This window comes from Chaetomium globosum, genomic scaffold, assembly GCF_000143365.1.
Source record: "Chaetomium globosum CBS 148.51 scaffold_2 genomic scaffold, whole genome shotgun sequence".
NCBI lineage: Eukaryota > Fungi > Ascomycota > Sordariomycetes > Sordariales > Chaetomiaceae > Chaetomium > Chaetomium globosum.
In genome coordinates, this window is record NT_165977.1 from 882,692 (window position 1) to 899,443 (window position 16,752).

The 16,752-nt window shown below is 55.9% G+C and overlaps 8 protein-coding genes and 2 non-coding genes across 10 annotated transcripts in view; 5 read left to right on the plus strand and 5 right to left on the minus strand.

Moving 5' to 3' along the window:
• Positions 1 to 316, plus strand: part of CHGG_02408 (uncharacterized protein) — a gene marked incomplete at both ends in the record, with an annotated part of 1,595 nt that extends 1,279 nt beyond the window's left edge. Inside the window, one exon of the mRNA XM_001228923.1 lies at positions 104 to 316. Within this exon, the coding sequence (XP_001228924.1) occupies positions 104 to 316 (213 nt within the window). The remainder of the gene's footprint in view (positions 1 to 103) is intronic.
• Positions 317 to 615: 299 nt separating this feature from the next.
• Positions 616 to 703, plus strand: CHGG_11250. Its single transcript has one exon. It is a non-coding gene; the product is annotated as a tRNA-Tyr (tRNA).
• A 227-nt stretch (positions 704 to 930) lies between these two features.
• CHGG_02409 (uncharacterized protein) lies at positions 931 to 2,914 on the minus strand (the record flags this gene model as incomplete). The annotated part of the gene is made up of 2 exons (XM_001228924.1): positions 931 to 1,868; positions 1,954 to 2,914. The coding sequence occupies 2 exons, from the start codon at positions 2,912 to 2,914 to the stop codon at positions 931 to 933; spliced, it is 1,899 nt and encodes a 632-aa protein (XP_001228925.1).
• A 540-nt stretch (positions 2,915 to 3,454) lies between these two features.
• On the plus strand, positions 3,455 to 4,783 carry CHGG_02410 (uncharacterized protein; the record flags this gene model as incomplete). Its single annotated transcript, XM_001228925.1, has 1 exon — positions 3,455 to 4,783. One exon carries the CDS (start codon positions 3,455 to 3,457, stop codon positions 4,781 to 4,783), a length of 1,329 nt encoding a protein of 442 aa, XP_001228926.1.
• Positions 4,784 to 5,764: 981 nt separating this feature from the next.
• Positions 5,765 to 6,766, minus strand: CHGG_02411 (uncharacterized protein; the record flags this gene model as incomplete). The annotated part of the gene is made up of 1 exon (XM_001228926.1): positions 5,765 to 6,766. The coding sequence occupies one exon, from the start codon at positions 6,764 to 6,766 to the stop codon at positions 5,765 to 5,767; it is 1,002 nt and encodes a 333-aa protein (XP_001228927.1).
• A 727-nt stretch (positions 6,767 to 7,493) lies between these two features.
• CHGG_02412 (uncharacterized protein) lies at positions 7,494 to 11,267 on the minus strand (the record flags this gene model as incomplete). The annotated part of the gene is made up of 5 exons (XM_001228927.1): positions 7,494 to 8,622; positions 9,012 to 9,821; positions 9,983 to 10,649; positions 10,780 to 11,013; positions 11,201 to 11,267. 5 exons carry the CDS (start codon positions 11,265 to 11,267, stop codon positions 7,494 to 7,496), a joined length of 2,907 nt encoding a protein of 968 aa, XP_001228928.1.
• Positions 11,268 to 11,601: 334 nt separating this feature from the next.
• Positions 11,602 to 12,088, minus strand: CHGG_02413 (uncharacterized protein; the record flags this gene model as incomplete). Its single annotated transcript, XM_001228928.1, has 2 exons — positions 11,602 to 11,930; positions 12,046 to 12,088. The coding sequence occupies 2 exons, from the start codon at positions 12,086 to 12,088 to the stop codon at positions 11,602 to 11,604; spliced, it is 372 nt and encodes a 123-aa protein (XP_001228929.1).
• Positions 12,089 to 12,671: 583 nt separating this feature from the next.
• CHGG_11251 lies at positions 12,672 to 12,768 on the plus strand. Its single transcript has one exon. It is a non-coding gene; the product is annotated as a tRNA-Ser (tRNA).
• A 368-nt stretch (positions 12,769 to 13,136) lies between these two features.
• CHGG_02414 (uncharacterized protein) lies at positions 13,137 to 14,974 on the minus strand (the record flags this gene model as incomplete). Its single annotated transcript, XM_001228929.1, has 4 exons — positions 13,137 to 13,160; positions 13,391 to 14,071; positions 14,137 to 14,164; positions 14,409 to 14,974. 4 exons carry the CDS (start codon positions 14,972 to 14,974, stop codon positions 13,137 to 13,139), a joined length of 1,299 nt encoding a protein of 432 aa, XP_001228930.1.
• Positions 14,975 to 16,256: 1,282 nt separating this feature from the next.
• Positions 16,257 to 16,652, plus strand: CHGG_02415 (uncharacterized protein; the record flags this gene model as incomplete). Its single annotated transcript, XM_001228930.1, has 1 exon — positions 16,257 to 16,652. One exon carries the CDS (start codon positions 16,257 to 16,259, stop codon positions 16,650 to 16,652), a length of 396 nt encoding a protein of 131 aa, XP_001228931.1.
• Between the last annotated feature and the right edge of the window lie 100 nt (positions 16,653 to 16,752).

Consider the following 16,752-nt stretch of genomic DNA (forward strand, 5'->3'; position numbering starts at 1 on the left):
GGGAGGATGAAAGGTTTGCGTGGGAGGAGACTTGGGAGGGGGGTGGCGTCAAGTGGTTGTTGGTGCCGGATGTGTTACATGGGTTTGATAATGTGCATATTAGGAGCTTGGTGGGGGGGAGGGAGGCGATGAGGGATGCGGAGTTGAAGACAGGGGCGTATATGGCGGAGGTAGGGAGGTGGTTGAGGGATGTGGTGTGGCGGGTGTAGTAGGCACATGGGGTGGTGTGGTAAACAGCGAGACAGGTTCAGGGGCAGGGGAGGGTGTTTATGGGCTTGCTGGGCGGGCCAGGTTCTTGCACTTGTTCAGCGGGTAGGTAACCAAGTTTGTTTAGATACTTGCCTGCTTGGCGGGGGTTATTTTCCTTCCTTCAAGTACTGCATAGGTATACGCGAGGATCACGCGCGGGGTCTAGTTAGATTGCCAAATTTGTTTACTTGAATGGTTGACATTCGTTTTCGTTTCGATGCATGTGGACAGGCTCACTCTCAGTGCAGTGGGACGAGTGGCTCCGGTTCTCGGACTTCGGCCACAAGGATTACGTCTTGGCGGGGCTCGGCTGGAGTCATCCTGATGAGCCCCGCCTCAAGCCCCGCAATCCAACAACCAAGAAATCCCCTTGTGGTGTAGTTGGCTATCACGTTCGGCTGTAAAGGCATTTATTGATACCGAAAGGTCACCGGCTCGATTCCGGTCGAGGGGACATGTTCTTTTGTCTTTTTTTTCCATTTTTCTGTCTTCCTTTTTCCCCGGCCTCTTCATCCCACGTTCCCTGGACACAGCCCCAGTATCACCCCTCCTTTTCTGGAGACAGAATTACACTGCGTCCGAATACTTTGCTTCTGGGTTCCCGGTCGGATGGTATTGGTGCTAACATGTACAGTATTAACTATGGTCTAAATCTATGGGTATCCCTATCGCTAGTTATCGCTACGAGCTTCTTTTCCCTTTGGCCCCATCATGAACGGACGCCCGGGACCACTTGGACCGGGCCCGGATCCGCTTTCCATAGACAAAAAACACAAACGGGACGGGTATCAACAAGACAGAAAACCCAGCCGGGATCGACGACCCGGGACCGACTCCAAGATTGTGGTACATGGGTCCGACCACCAGCGGGAAGGCGCACGCAAAGCAAGAACGCAAGAATGTGTTGGCAGCCACGGCTGAGGCGGCATACTCGGTGAAGGTGTCGACGAGGTAATTCAGGGCCGCCTGGAAGATGGTAAAGAAGCCCGTCCCAAGCATCACCAGCCCGAGACAGGGAACAATCCAGTGAATGCTGGGCCCAGCTGTCCAGCCTGTCATGAACTGCCCGCCGGCGAACAGCACCGACCCAAGCATCATAGGCGGCAAGCGCCTCTCCGGGACGGCCCTGTTGCCAGCAGCGCGGTACGCCTTGTTGTAAAGCACCTGGTTGTAGACGTTCGCTCCACAGCCAAGGATAGCACCGATGAAGACGCACACGAAGGGTAGGGCCGCGACCAGCTGCGACCAGCCGCGAACCTCGCCGAATATTATGGGGATGGAGCCGAGCTGCATGTACAGGATTCCGTAGCAGAAGCTCGCATACAGCGCGACGAGAAAGCAGATCGGAGTGCAGAGCAACTGGATGGGACGCACCAGGAACTTGCGGGCCAGCTCGGCCACGCTGACGTCCCACTCCTCAAACTTGGCATGCAACGCCCAGTTGCCGCTCTCGATGCGCAGCCGGCGGGCCTTGTACACGAGCAGCTTCGGGGGGTACGTCTCGTCGATGAAGACAACCGCCAGCAGCAAGATGGTGGCCTGAAGGATCCCCGCGAGGTGCTCGGTCCAGCGCCAGCCCAGCCCGGGCTGCACAACCAACGCCGTCGAGACAATCGGACCTATGTCCGTTAGCATCGACAACCACCCATCTACAACCCCGAAGGCCTCAACAACAAAACAACAAACAAAAAAGAACAAACATACCCAACGCCGGCCCAGCCACCACCGCCATCGCATACCCCGCCATCGCGACCCCTCTCGCCTCGGGCCCAAACAAGTCCCCCAACACGCCGCCCGTATTCGTCACGGGTGCACTCGCAAAAAAAGCCCCCCAAAACCTCGTCAGCATCAACGTCTGAAAGTCCTTACTGGCCGCGCTCCCAAAACTAAAACACGCCGCCACAAACATCGGCACAAACACCGCCAGCCTTCGCCCATACACCTCGCTCAGCGGCGCCCACAGCAGCGGGCCCACCCCAAACCCCACCAGAAACAACGACGTCCCCAGCACCGCCGTCTGCCCGCCCACCCCAAACTCTGCCGCCACCTGCGCCGTGCCCGCGCTGTAGCAGGAGGATGCCCAGGTTGCGCTCATGGTCACCAGGCCGTAGAGGAGGGTAGTGAGGACTTTTTTGTGCAGCGGCCAGTTGGCCGGGCGGTAGGGGTCCGAGGCGCTGTCGAAGTCGACGAGTTGGGAGGTGGTGGTGGGGATGTGCGAGAGGGGGTGGGTGAAGGTCGGTTGCGGGCGGGAGCGGATCCGCGAGAGGATGGTGGTGGTGGTGCGGCGCGCGAGCGTGGGGTTGGTGTTGTTGCGGCTGGTGGTGGTGCTGGACGGGTCGGCTTCTCCTCCTCCTCCTCCTCCTCCTCCTCGGCCGCCGGTGATGCTGGGGTTGTGGCTGGTGACGGTGGTCACGGTGCTGGCGGAGCGGGCTGTGTTGGCGGTGCGGGTGCGCGAGAGCGGGATCTCGAGCGGGGTGGGTCGGTGGCCGTCATAGTCGGCTTCTGTGTCGGAGGAGGGGTTGTCGTCGTCGTCGTCATCGGTAGTGGTGATGTCTTTCTCGTCGGTGGTGGGACTGGGGTGGGTGTGGGACGAGCTACCCTCGGATTGTTGGAGGGGACCCGATGTTTGTTGGTATAAGTCGGACTTGGGGGTGGGAGCGGCCATCTTGAGAGTAGGCCATGTCGAGTGGTCCTTGGGGATGTCGTGCAGGTGAGACAGAGGCGATCTTCTTATTTAAAGAAGGTTGTGTGGAGCATCGTGTCCTGCATCGGCGCCGCCGAGTCAAGACGTCATCCTGGGATCGGCAGGGACCGGAGACCCGCAGTTGGCCGAGGAATCCTCGAAACCACAAAATATGGTCTTTTCTCATTCGTAACAAACCGGTAAAAAACTGGAAGAATTATTGGAAGGGAATTGTGAAGTATAATAAGCATTTCCATGAAAATTAACGTCAGATATCCAACCACGATTCGGAAATGAAGCTCTCGTGTCCAATTCACAAGATTTTGCTCTCGGGTTACGTCGGCTCCGCTCCGCTTAATTATGCGGGGCCGAACCAAGAGTCGGGCCGGTATCGCCAAGCCGGGGCAGTTTTTCGATCAAAGAGCAGGGAGATGCGAGGTTGACTAATACCTTCCAAAGCACGAAGAGCTGTGCTCTTCTTATTCCCGACAACCCCTCCTTCCGAATCAGTCCAAATTCAAGATGAAGCCTTCAGAACAAGCCCGCTTCGACACGCTCCTTGAGTGGTCGGAGAAACACGGCGGAAAACTGCATCCGTCTCTCGAGATCTACAACGATAATGTCACCAAGTATTCCCTGCGCGTCAAACCGTCAACCGGTGATGCCCTGCAGCCGGGCTTCAGGGCAGTTACGTGCCCCGCTACAACAACCCTCAGCTACCTGAACGCCCTCATCGATGGTCCCATCAAACTCACCGATAATGCCGCTACCAATCCCACCGATTCCCCACCAAGTCCACGGACTGGGGCATTCCCTCCCAGCTTCACCCAATCCGTCCCGCCCCATGTCCTTGGCCGCTTCTTTCTAATCAAGGAGTACCTCAAGGGGAAGGATTCGTTCTGGTGGCCATACCTCGCAACCCTGCCCTCCCCAGACCAAGTCAACGCCTGGGTGCTGCCGGCATTCTGGCCCGAGGACGACATCGCCTATCTGGAGTGCACCAACGCCCATGTCGCCATCCAAGAGATCCAGGCCAACGTCAAGGGCGAGTTCAAGCAAGCCCGGAAGATCCTGAAAAATGAGAACTTCCCCGACGTCGCCGCCTATACGTCCCTGATGTACAAATGGGCTTTCACCATCTTCACCAGTCGCAGTTTCCGCCCCTCCCTCATCCTATCTGACACCACAAAACGGCACATATCCACCCTCCTTCCCCAAAGCGTCGAACTCGACGACTTCTCCATCCTCCAACCCCTCCTCGACATCGCCAACCACTCCCCCACGGCCGTCTACTCCTGGGACACCACCTCCCCCGCCGACGCCTGCACGCTCGTGTGCGGTGACCGCTACCCGCCCGGCGCGCAGGTCTTCAACAACTACGGCCTCAAAACCAACAGCGAGCTCCTCCTCGGCTACGGTTTCATCCTACCGCCCACCCCCTCCCTGCACAACGACTACGTGCACCTGCGCAAGACCCAGCAGCGCCCGCCCAGCTCCGACCCAACCATCACCCACAACCCCCACCTCCCCCAAACCTTCCTCGTCTCCCTCCGCCCCGTCACCCACCCCAGCTCCGCCGCCGTCTACCGCGCACGGCCAACCCTGAACCCAACCCCCCTCCGACGACCAATCCCCGACGGCGGCGACAACAACGATGGAGGGCGCCACCACCACCACCAGCAGCAGTGGAAGTCTAGCGCTGCTCCCCTGCTTCGCGCACTTCGAGCCCGCACTGCTGACCGACCTAGCCACGACGCTAGCGACGCCCGCGCAGCTGCAGATGACGGAGCAGTGGCTGCAAGAAGCGGGGGGCGGGGCGGCAGGTTGGGGTGGGTGTGGAAGTGGAAGTGAAGCCGCCGTCGCGTGAGGTGGCGGGGGTGGTGGAGATGGTGAGAGCGGCGCTGGGGGGGAAGTTGCGGGGTGATCATGAGCGGTTGATGGAGGTTGGGTTGGGGGAGGAAGGGGAGGAGGAAGGGGATGGGGATAGGTTGCCGCCGCCGAGGACGGAGAATCAGAGGCTTGCGGTGGCGTATCGGGGGCAGTATGCGAGGGTGTTGGAGGCGGCGTTGGAGTCGTTGATGATGGGGGGTGATTGGGGGGCGTCGGCTGTGTGGAATGAATGAATGTCGGGTTGGGTTTGGGCTGCGAGGCTTTGGGTTTAGGCCGTGTAGTCGCTTGTAATTGACGTTACATTTTGCCGAGTCCAGATACTGGTGATTGCGAAATTGGGTTTCTTGTTTGCTATCTAGGAAAGAATGTGTTGTTTGTTTTTTGTTTTCCCTGTTTTTTTTGCCTGGAGGAACGTACGAGGAACTCATTACAGGCAGTAATCAGCCACGGTTGGTTATCAAGCTGGCCAAAGCTCAATGTTATTCCGTCTGGAGTACTTCCGGAAGGTTCCTTAAGTGAGAAAAGCCATGGTATGCTCCAAACACGGACCAATTTCTTTCCTTTTTCGAACTATCAACTATCCACTAAAAACAGTATCAGTTCTCACCTGTACTGTAAAGCTTTTATCTCGCCTGTATTCTCACCTGCATTGTAAAGCTGGTGGAACTTGCCTCTGACTGTCACGGAACCAACCCTTACCTGGTAGATGATGCTATCCGGTGGTTCATGCTCGATCCTCACCTTATAGCCAAGCCCTTGGCTCCTTAGCTTCTTCACCTCTTCATGTTGCAACAAAGATCATCACCGTGACTCTAGGTCCGGGTCGTGATAACTACGATGAGCGTCTCGAAGTTGGGCTTGGCAACAGAGGTGCACAGACGGTCTTTGCTGGCACGGGCCTCTGTCCTTCCTCTTCGGTGATCAGTGTCGTTTTTTTCCCTCTTACTGAACCCATGGCTGTTTTCTTTGTTCTCTTCTTGCATGGATCGGCCGGAGAGGCTGTCTGTCTTCTTTGTTGATTAAAATGGTGCCATTGGGGAGCCCGGGAATGGCGAGGTCCGCGCTATCGTCTGACTGAAGGAGGACGGCCACCGGCGGTCCAAGATGAAGAGTCACGTCACTGGCGAGGGCAATGGTGCCGGCAGCAAGGTCGGGAAAGATGTCGACGGCCTTGAAAGGTGCGCCGTTGACCACCTTCAGTCCGACAAACTGGTTCCGAGTCACCACGACCGGCATGCCTTGGGCGTAAAAGAAGAGGCCAGGGGTCGGCAGCTGCGAGTCGTCTCCGTGGCGGAGTACGTCCCCCAGCTCTTCGACGCGCAGCCGCTTCCCCGATTCGGTGTCATGCTTGGCCACAAAGATGGAGATGTGTTTGCCGTGGGCACGAGCCCGCTGGACAACGGCGGCCATGTTCAGGTCCCACCGGTCTTGGTTCAGGGGCGTGATGGCTCTCAAGCCATCTACGAAGGAGGACTTGCACGATGATGTATAGAGGCGGTGGCATAGCCGCTGAAAGTCTAGCTCGGTCTGCTCGCCGTTGCGCAGACGCCGGAGGAAGCCCCGCAGCCTTGGACAGCCGGCCGCGCGGACCTGTTCGCGGAGGATGACAACGGTGGTGAACTGGAGGAACAGCCTATGCGCAGCTAAGTGCCTTGCAGCGCTCTCTGGTCTCTGTCCGCCGCGGTCCCTAGGCATTGGCAAGAGGAGGCTGGTCTGCAGGACGGGGTCGAACTGGAAGAAGTCGCCGAAGAACATAATCATTGGGATCCCGCCAAACGGGCGATGCTGGTCGTCCCTGTACTGCCGCAGATGGCTGTCTACCGCCGCGAGCGTGAGCCCGCCCACCTGGCTGATCTCATCAACGATCAACTTGGCGATATTTTTCCAACGCAACTTTTCTTCTTCTGAGACGTACCTTGTATAACGACTGAGTTTGAGCTTCATCTGCACGCCGGACCAACCACATCTGCTGGTCCTTCGTCTCCGTGGGCGGGCCGCCGCAGGCTTTTATGGGGTTCGTCCGCATGCGCAGAAGACGGATTGGTTTGCCTACCCTAGATAGTTGTCGTCGCGCTGCTGTCCTTCCTATTCTGGAGCTTCAATATCGCGTCGATCTCCTCGCGGCTGGGAAGTCCCATGCCACGGAAAGGCGAATCTTGGAGGTCCTGTAGCATGGTATAGAAATGGCGACCACGCTGGGCAGCAGTGTTGTCGTCCTGGCTTGGGTCAACTGCCCTCGCCTCTTCATATCCTTGATTTCGCTACGTCGGACCGCGGATAGGACATCCAGGAAGGCTTGGTAATGCTCTTGAGGATCTATGCTCTCGACGTTCGCCCCAACGCCGCCGTCGTTCCCCACCTGGAGTGTCATGTGTGGCTGGAATGCGATAGTTAGCTGAGACCAAGCTCGCTATCTACAGCAACTTTAAGCTCAATAAGAGCCTACTCCTATTGACCTCAGCTTTGTATTTCCTACGAACACGGCCAGTGAAAGCTGCTCATACTGAAGGTCCCGGTTTAGCCCGCGTACAAACTGATTCCCTTCTTGCGACGAGTGCTTCTTACACGACAGCTATCAACAGGAGATGGCGGCTATCCTACAGACATCCCCATTTCCACCTGGGTGATCGAAAATCTAGGACCCGAACCCAGGACGCATCGCAACGAGCTTCTACTCTCGATTGGCCATTTGATCAACTGGTTCAGGGACCATAGGACGAAGTTTTTTTTTCGGGTTGCCTGGAATTCTAGAGCTGGAGCGCTTCAAAGACGATGTCATACCGCCCCTTTTTTCAAACAGTTTGACAATCTCTTGATAGCCTTTCGATGAGGCGGCCTGGAGAGCGTTGCCATATCCGCCGCCCTGCGCGTTGACGTCTGCTCCCTTGTCCAACAGCAGTTTGACAATCTCTTGATGGCCTTCCAATGAGGCGGCCTGGAGAGCGTTGCCATATCGGCCGCCCTGCGCGTTGACGTCCGCTCCCTTGTCCAACAGTGGTTTGACAACCTCTTGATGGCCTCTCAGTGAGGCGGCCTGGAGAGCGTTGCCGTAGAAGCCGCCCTGCGCGTTGACGTCCGCTCCCTTGTCCAACAGTAGTTTGACAATCTCTTGATGGCCTTCTAATGAGGCGGCGCGGAGAGCGTTGCCATATCCGCCGCCCTGCCCGTTGACGTCTGCTCCCTTGTCCAACAGCAGTTTGACAATCTCTTGGTGACCTTCCAATGAGGCGGCTCGGAGAGCGTTGCCATATCCACCGCCCTGCGCGTTGACGTCCGCTCCCTTGTCCAACAGCAGTTTGACAATCTCTTGATGGCCTTTCAATGAGGCGGCTTGGAGAGCGTTGCCGTAGAAGCCGCCCTGCCCGTTGACGTCCGCTCCTTTGCTGATAAGAATTTGCGCAGGTGTCACGAGCCCAGCGAAGCAAGCATAATAGAGCCTGGAACCTAGTGGAGGACCTGGGTCATCGTCCCAGGCCCTATCAGACTGATACAAACGAGCCCACCGCTGAAACGTCACTTCCTCTTCTAGGAACCTAACAGTTGTTTGAACCATATTTTCCGAAGCCTGAGCGAACGTGGCATAGTATGTCCAGACTTCCGCCGCAAATCTTGCCATTGGAAAATCCCGCTTAATCTCTTCGTGGTTACCGTTTATGTCCGTAAGATAAGTCAAGCACGTCCTCGCAATGGGAATGCTAGCAATTGTAATGTTGAACCGCTCGTCTCTGAGAAGGTACTCTTTGACAGAAAAGTGGGCAAGATGTAGCTCTTTGCCGGCGGCGTGAACGACTGTCACTAAGCTAGGACAGTAGTCCAAAACATCAGTATCGCAAAACAGTCGACGCTTGACGTCAAACCCTCGCGGCTCGTTTTCGATCTGCGTTGCTATTACTTCTTTAGCCTCGGCCAGCTTGAGAGGTCGCGTCGAATGCACTAGAAACTGCAGGAGCCGCGTCGCGTCGTTTTTAAGCTCCATCGGTATGCATTCAATCATGCGTCGGTACGTGTCTTCCAGGGTCCGCGGCAAAGATGCGAGAGCCTCCTCAATAGCTGCTTCATGACGACATCGAGCTAGGCTATCCAATTGACAGAACGCCCACCTGAACCTAAGCACCGTGTCAGCAAACCATCAGCATATCGATCGAAGCAGTGATATCTCACATCCCGCCGGCCCCGTCTCCAACCTTACTCTGGATCAGCTCGAGGAGATCCTGCGACAAGGGCTTGTCCTGAAATTCGCGTCGTTGCGAAAGCTGTGCTGCGACGTATGATCGGATGTCGGCGTTGACAGCCTGCTTGTTGAGTTCTAAGCTGTTTCCCTCGCCTATCAACGGGGGGGATGTCGCGCAGGAACTCGGCTTCAGGCCGACCGGTACAGATCAGCTGGACGTGGCCCAGCTCTGGCCTGGACACTACGTCCTTAATCCAGAGGAGTAGGTCGGCCCTCGTTCTCGACTCGTCTAAGGCATCCAGAACGATAGAGACTTTTCTTCTGGACTGCGAGCATCTTGAATAAAACATCTGAGAGCGTCTTCGTTGCAAGTTGGTTGCGGCCATCCTGGTGTGCTTGGAATGAGGCGTCAAGAACACCTGCAGAACGAGCCCTGCATCGGTAGAGTTGGAAAGCAAGTGACCGCAGCATGGCATCCACGGTCTGCTTTGCCGTGTCGCTAAAGTCAAAGAAGAAGCTGAGGATACGACGGTCGTTTCCCTTTGCGAGATGATCCAGCACAGTCGCACTGAGAACCGTCTTTCCACATCCCGCGAGCCCATGCAGCCATAAATATCGACGCAACCCCGAGTGCCACTCTTGGAAGACCGGACTTTCCAAGAGCCACGCACCTGTCCCCTCATGGCGGAGCTCCCTCGCGTGGTTGGCGTTTGTAGACGGATCAGAGGGTCGAAGCCAGCGCTCGATCTTCTCGGTACGAAGGTCGGCCTGGATGGAATCAGTGGCCAGTTTCGCTGCAGCTGTGGTCTGCTGCACACTATCGAGTTTCTGTTGAAGCAATGCAGGTCAGAATGTCTTCAAAGAGGGATTATTACTGTCTCTTGATCATTCGCTTGCCAAGGCCCCCGTGGGAGAATATAGGGTCACTAACTTGATTAAGCACTTCCAGTGCCCTTTTGGTCTCATGAACCTCCTGGACCGGCACGTACGCTAGGAGCTCCTTGGTATACGCAGCGGCGGTGGCCGAGGCATAGCGTTGCCATCGATCGTTCTTGTGGGAATCGGCGTAGTCGCAGATCCCTCGGATCACAAGACAGGGAAAGTGGTTCATCAGGCCGGCTGCTTCCATCTCAAAGCAGATGCAGTCCACGCCGACGTCGGCAACAATCCGATCACGCGTGGCGGCGTCTTTGACAAGCGAGTTGCCGGATGCGATAGTCCCGTAGTGGATCTCGGGGTCGGTGGTGTCTCGAGCATCGCGTTTAACCTCGCCAGCCGTGTTACAACTCCGACAGTCCGGCCCGGGGACGTGGTGGCATGAAGGTTGGAAGAGCCGGTCGTTGTCGGTGCCCTGGTGAATATAGCCAGGATTTTGCTTGGATCTCCTGTTCATTTTCGGGTTCTTCTTTAGCATCTGTTGAAGGAAGTTGGGAACCTTGGAGTACGTCGACTCGTGATCGGCCTGGATGCTGACAAGCGCATTAAGGAGGACGGTCGGAGGTGGTCTGAGAAAGCCTTTGCGCTCACGCCTGTCACCAGACTTGGCCTTGATCAAGTCGTATTGGCAGACGCCGCCTGTGGTCCCGTCGGGCCGGCTCACGACAACGTCGCCGAGCCGTATATCGTAATCTTCGTCCGGTCGGGCGATGCCGCCGCCTATGCCGACCAAAAGGCCAACACGGATGGATGGCAGAGAGGCAAGTAGGCTCGAGGCCGTGGTCGCAGCCGAGGTAGTTCCATAGACTCCGGCGGCAAGAGAGGCGATGACGATGTTGTGCTCACCCACCCGACCCCCATGTATAAACGTTTGCATCGGTTTGGTGTCTAACGAAGCCAGTTGGAGGCGCATGTTCCTCGTCGAGCATCGCTTTTGCAGCGGCCCGCTCGATGGGAAGAGCAGCGATCCAAGCGACCCCATAGTAGTCGGGGCTGTCGAGAGCGTTGTGGGATGTCATGGTGCGGATGAAAGCGGATGAGACCGTCAGATTGACGAGCAGAATGTTAGGATTATACGGTTGGCCTACATTGACGGAAGCTGGAATTGAGTCACCCGAGGAGAGAGAGGCGACGTGACAACGACATATTGTTTTATCACACTGGGGAGCGCAGCCTTGTACAACAGTTGCCATAGAAAAACGAGAGCAAGCTGAAAAGGATCAGGCCGGGCGGGATCAGGCCGCAACAACAGGCTCTCACCAATTACACACACCCACGTTGGGGGCCTTGATGCTGTGGGCGCTTGCATACAGCACCCTCTAGCCCGCCGGATGGCATGGTTGGGAATGATTGATGCCAAGACACTGCCTCAGGGACTAAAAAACGTTCACTACCTTATTTACGCTAGCGCAAGATATTTATTTCTTGTTCGGGACTAATCTCGTTCAGTACGTTAACTGAGTCGTTAGCTCTTTTTGCAGATTTCAGTTGCTTTGTACCAGTTGGCTCTGTGGGAGTTGCAAGTAGAAACCCATTCTCGTCACCAAACCATGCTCGAAATCCCCGAACTACCAGCCAGCCCTGGAGCACCGCTGTGCTGTAGTACTAACTTCTGAGATTGACCAAAGAACTGCTCTTGCTTGCTTCCCAACATTTATCAGCCATCCTAAAACTAATCGCACGACGGCATTGTGATGCGGTCGTGGGCTAATTGCGCCGGCGCGTTCCTCCAGGCTTCCTTTGGCGGGCCCGCGCGCAGCGGGCACGGTCCCTCTTGTTCGACTTCTCTCGATAGCATCTCGAAGTCTGGCGTCATCTGCATTTTGCTTCCTCGAATTGGCATCTCGCAGTTGGTCTTGGCGGTGGAGGTGCACGGACCATTTAATGCTTTGACACCTGGCCAATCGGATCGCCGGAGAAAAGCCGCTAACCCGCACTTGGCGTCAGGGCCCTGTGGCTCGCTGCTTCGCTCCTGCTTTTGCATGCCTCCGTCGCGCATTCCTTGACAATCACGAACACGAACAAAAAAATCGGATTTCTGTCAAAAAGTGGCGAAAGATGAGGTTTGCAGGGTCAACATCTATTATGGGTTGACTATACTACTAGAGCGACGCACCCGCTTCTTCGTCAGCAGCTTCAGTCTGCGCGGATTCGGCCATGACGTCCCACTCCTGAAACCACGACTACAGAGAACGTCAACATTGCCAAGATTGCCAGGCTCAGCAGGAATACGTGACGAAGGGTAGCGAAGCAAATTGCTTCTTTGACGCACAAAATACACGGAACCTATCAGCTCTGTGAGATTACGCCACAGAGGTTAATCTTTACGGGATCTGATTACTGAAGCCCCTAGATGACGATATAGCTTACTGGAGACTCAAGAATGCGGCGTCATACATCGGCGATGAGGTCAAACCGGTGCTAGAGGCCACCTTTTTTACACCGCGGTGCTCCATTTTCCCAATCCAAGGAACTCGATACGTTCTTTCCATCCCGATTTTCTGACCTAAACTAGAATCATCTCCTGATACTGTTTATAATTCCATTGCAGTCAAGATGGCTTCTTCTTCCGCCTTTGACAATTACATCGTTGACTCCGCTATGGGGCCTACCTGCAGCCGGCAAGTTCCTCCAGGCTTCCTTTGGCGTGCCCGCGCGCAGCGGGCACGGTCACTCCTGTTTCGCTGCCGCGCCGACCACGGTTGGCTTCTTAAGCCGGAAGACGACCGCTTTCTTTTTAATGACAACTTGGCCGAGTGGTTAAGGCGACAGACTTGAATTTCCACGTTCGAGGCATCTGTTGGGTTCGCCCTCACAAGTTCGAATCTTGTAGTTGTCGTTTGATAAGTTTTTGTCATTTTTATCATTTGGGATAAGCCCCTATTTTCGTGTTGCCGGTTGTGAGAAGATTGCTTTTTTAGGTATATTCTGTCTAGATAGCAGCTTTTGGATCTCGGTCTGACTCGATACTTTAATCTAATTATTACCTGGAATCTCTACTTCGAATCACTACCTCACCGCGAATTATAAAATTGCTGGCGTCGCTTCGTTCGTCAGTCGCGCGGCCCTTCGCTACGCTACGGGGCGCTTCCTTCCTCTCTCCCGCTCCTGGCAATTTTCCTGTCCCTCTCCGGAGGACAATCCGGGTTAGGGTTAAATACGGGAGAGACGAAGCGCCAATATCTGTCCGTCGGCCATCAACTCCATTCACTCGAGCTTCTTATCCCACCTCTACCAATCATTTCTATTATCGTTCCAAGCGCTGATGCATCTACACTCTCGTCGTCGCTACTTATATACCTATTGAATCCTCTGAGAGGTCCTTCCCCGCCACAGCATCTAACGCCTGCAGTTGCCTGATAGCGTGATTGGACAATTTCAACCCCATAGCTCGTGATGGTATCTCGCGATAGATCCGAGGGGTGTGCGGTGATTCTTGCTGACGTAGAATCGACTGTGACCCCTTGCTGCTGCCTCATCAGAGTGTTTAGCGCGATGAATCGGAAGCTGTGATGTTTAGCGAATCGGCCATCTTCCCAGTTCATGGCATGCTGGATGTAATCCTGGTAGGAGATCTTGCGCTGTCTAGGTTCAACGAAGTCCGCAACCACTCGAGGAAACAGGGTCGGGCAAGCTAGTGAGAGCAGAGCATGCGTTTGGTTGAACTCGTCAAGAGGAGTACGTCGGATGGAAGGCATCTTCAGCTGATGAGCAGCCTGAGGCTCAACGGGATGTAGGGGCACTTGCTCATTGGCGGCATTGACTTCGGCAGCCCCACGGTCGACTCGCTCTTGCAGCTGGTTCAATTCTGAGTCGTGGACTAGCACATTGGGCACCGCAGCTTCGTCAACAGCCTCTCCGTCCTCTTCCGGCGCTTCAACAGGGCCAGAATCTGCAGGCAACCCTTCACACTCCTCGACCTCGTGGATATTCAGCTGATCAAAGACGTTGCCGTCCTCTGGCAACTGGGAGAGGTTGTCGTAGTTCCAGGTGAAACTCCGATAGCCAGGGTGGTTGTCGGCGAGGAATCTGAGCCATGTCTCGACTGCTGCTCGGCGGACTCGGAAGCGGTTGCGGAATTGTCGGTCCATCTGTTCAGCATTCTCAGATCCACGTGGGCGGAGGATAACAATGTCCAAATCCTTGGGCAATAAGGGAAGCTCGGAATACACCTTGCCCACGTCGCGCAGGAAGTGTACAATATGACCACGATACTTGTATTGCTGCCCACGAACCTGGTGCTAGTTAGTAAGTAGACTCTCTCGCAGGAAACATCGCATACAGTGAATACATTGACGCTGACGTGCACACGCGCAATGAAAAGCTCCTCCAACGGCTCTAGTTGGGGCAACTGGGGTGGGACGATGCCAAAATCAAGCTTGTTCTCTGCGGAAAAGAGAAAAGGTTCGTCCTGCCGCTTCGTCGTCTTTGTCGTGGCAGCGCTTGCAAACGCCGTCCGCCATGAGCTTGATGTCGAACCAGCGCTCCTTGCAACGCAGGCATCGCTGCATCTCCACTGCGGCAAGTGCTTCATCAAACTCCCTCTTTATTGCAATATCTTCGGGTGACAGTGGCGCCTCTTGATCGTTTCCCATGAACTGCGGAGCGGGCTCGTCGAATTCTCGCGGGGTATTCTCTTCGGCAAGTCGTTGCTTGCGAGGGCGACCAACTGGGTTGCGTGCAAGTCGGGGACGGCCACGCGGACGACCACGAGAGAGGCCAGGAGAGGCAGGACGGCGTTGGGGAAGTGACCCACGGTGGGGCAGCTGTTGCAATGCGTGTCGTAAGTCATCCGCGTCACCTTCGAATTGCTCTTCCTCAAAAACTTGCACGGGGAGCCTGTTATCTCGGTTGATCGTAGGTGCCTCATCACCAGCATTCCGTACCTGCTCTCCTCGAAGCAACCCGCTTAGCGGCGGGGTTGGCGAAGGCTGCTCGCCATGGCGCCGTTTCACGCGGTGGCGTCGCTGGATTGCTAATCGTTGATCCCTGGCGATTGCCATTTCCGGGCTATCTGTAGCAACGCGCCCCCTTTCGTGATACATCTCCGCAAGGACGCCGTGTGTGAGGTTCCTTCGAGGCCTAGGTATAGGCAGGAGAGGTTGTGGGACAGGTGTAGGCGCAAACGCAGGTGCGAGAGGAGGGGCACGACATTCTCCGCGGGCGATCGCGCGAGAAGCCTGAATGCTTGCTCGTGACGCATCAACCTGCGATACGTTAGATGAAGAAAAAAATGGTAACCAAGGATTGCTACATGGTGCTTCTGCTTGTTCCGGCAACCTAAACAGTTAACAACAATCCTTCCGTTCCCGCGAGCGTCGTAGAACTGGTCAATGGTTTGCTCGGTCCGGCATTTGCGACATGTCTTCCGTGCCGTAGCCGCCTCGTCAGCGCCGCCTACGACAATTGTGAGATCCATTTAAAACGCGAAACGCAGATGTGTAAACGTAAATCGGTTTATTCTCACGAAGTCACGTGAGGAAAGCCTTCCAACCAATCGACACTCCGCGAAGCCTTTCAACCAATCGACACTCCGCGATAAAAGGGCCGTTCAAGCTTATCAGTTTCCCATAGTAATTTCCAAAAGTTTGAGCGCAATATTGTCCTCCGGACAGGATTAGTAGGATAAAGTCGACAAGCTTCCCCTAGAGCAACTTGCCATCAACATCATCTTCATCTAGTTCGACTCTCTCCTTCCACAGTATTTACACATCCTGCTTTCGTAAAAGCATTTATAACTAGGGATAACAGGCTATCGTGTCCCTTACCCGGTTCTTTGGGCTTGCTTCATCCTACCCTACGTGAGACTTTGATATATAAAAAAGATCTTTGTGAAACAGACATCCGGGAGAGGTACCGAGTTATTTAGGGTCACCATCGCAACACAGCAACTTGTACTATCATCTCTCGGGTCTTGGTACCTTTATCGGTCCCGAGCTCTCGGCTCGGCATGCTCGCGAAGGAGTCGGTTATGAAGTCCGGGTCCAGACCGCCCGTTGCAAGAGCACAAGACACAGCGGCCCGCTGCAAAAAGCATGTCGGCTAAACAATAAAGTGATGGTGATACATACCGAACCTTGGGAACTGCATCGGCCCGCCGCATGTCCGGTCCCGCGGCCGGGGGAGTCCGGAGCCAAGCACCGCAACACTCCAAACCTCGTTCCGGACATCCTGCGTTATATCCCCGTACGCCGTCCAAGCCTCTACTCCGCTCCTAGGAAATTACGTCTCACCCAATACAATCCTAGAGCAACACACACATACTATCATCCCCAACCCCCACCACGACGCTTTCCCTAACAACACTATCACCACCGCCCAACCACCATGTCCAGTCCTACCACCACCACCACCATCACCACCACCACCCCAACCCCGCCAACCCCCCTCCCCCCCGCAATCCTCATCCTCTGCACCACCTCCACCGCGCCCGGCCACGTCCTCCCGCTGACCTCCATCGCGCGCCACCTCACCGCCGCCCACTACCCGGTAACCTTTGTCGGCGCGCCGCAGCACCGCGCCCTGATCGAAGCCTCCGGCGCGACCTTCTTCCCCGTGTGCGACGCGCTGACCCTCGAGCACGGGCCGTACCGGGAGTGGGGGGCCGCGCGCGCGCGCTATGCCGAGGGCTTGCCGAGGATGGTGCAGGATTTTAGGACGTTCTTTGTGGGGGCAGGTCAGGGGGCAGGTGGAGAGTACGACAACGGCGTTGCAGTGGCGTGAAGAGGCGCGTGCCGAAGGGATGTGAAAAGGAAGCTGTTCCTGGACGAGGCTGGCATGCTCAACGAATGTGGCTCGACAACTGTTCGTGAGGGGGTGGAGG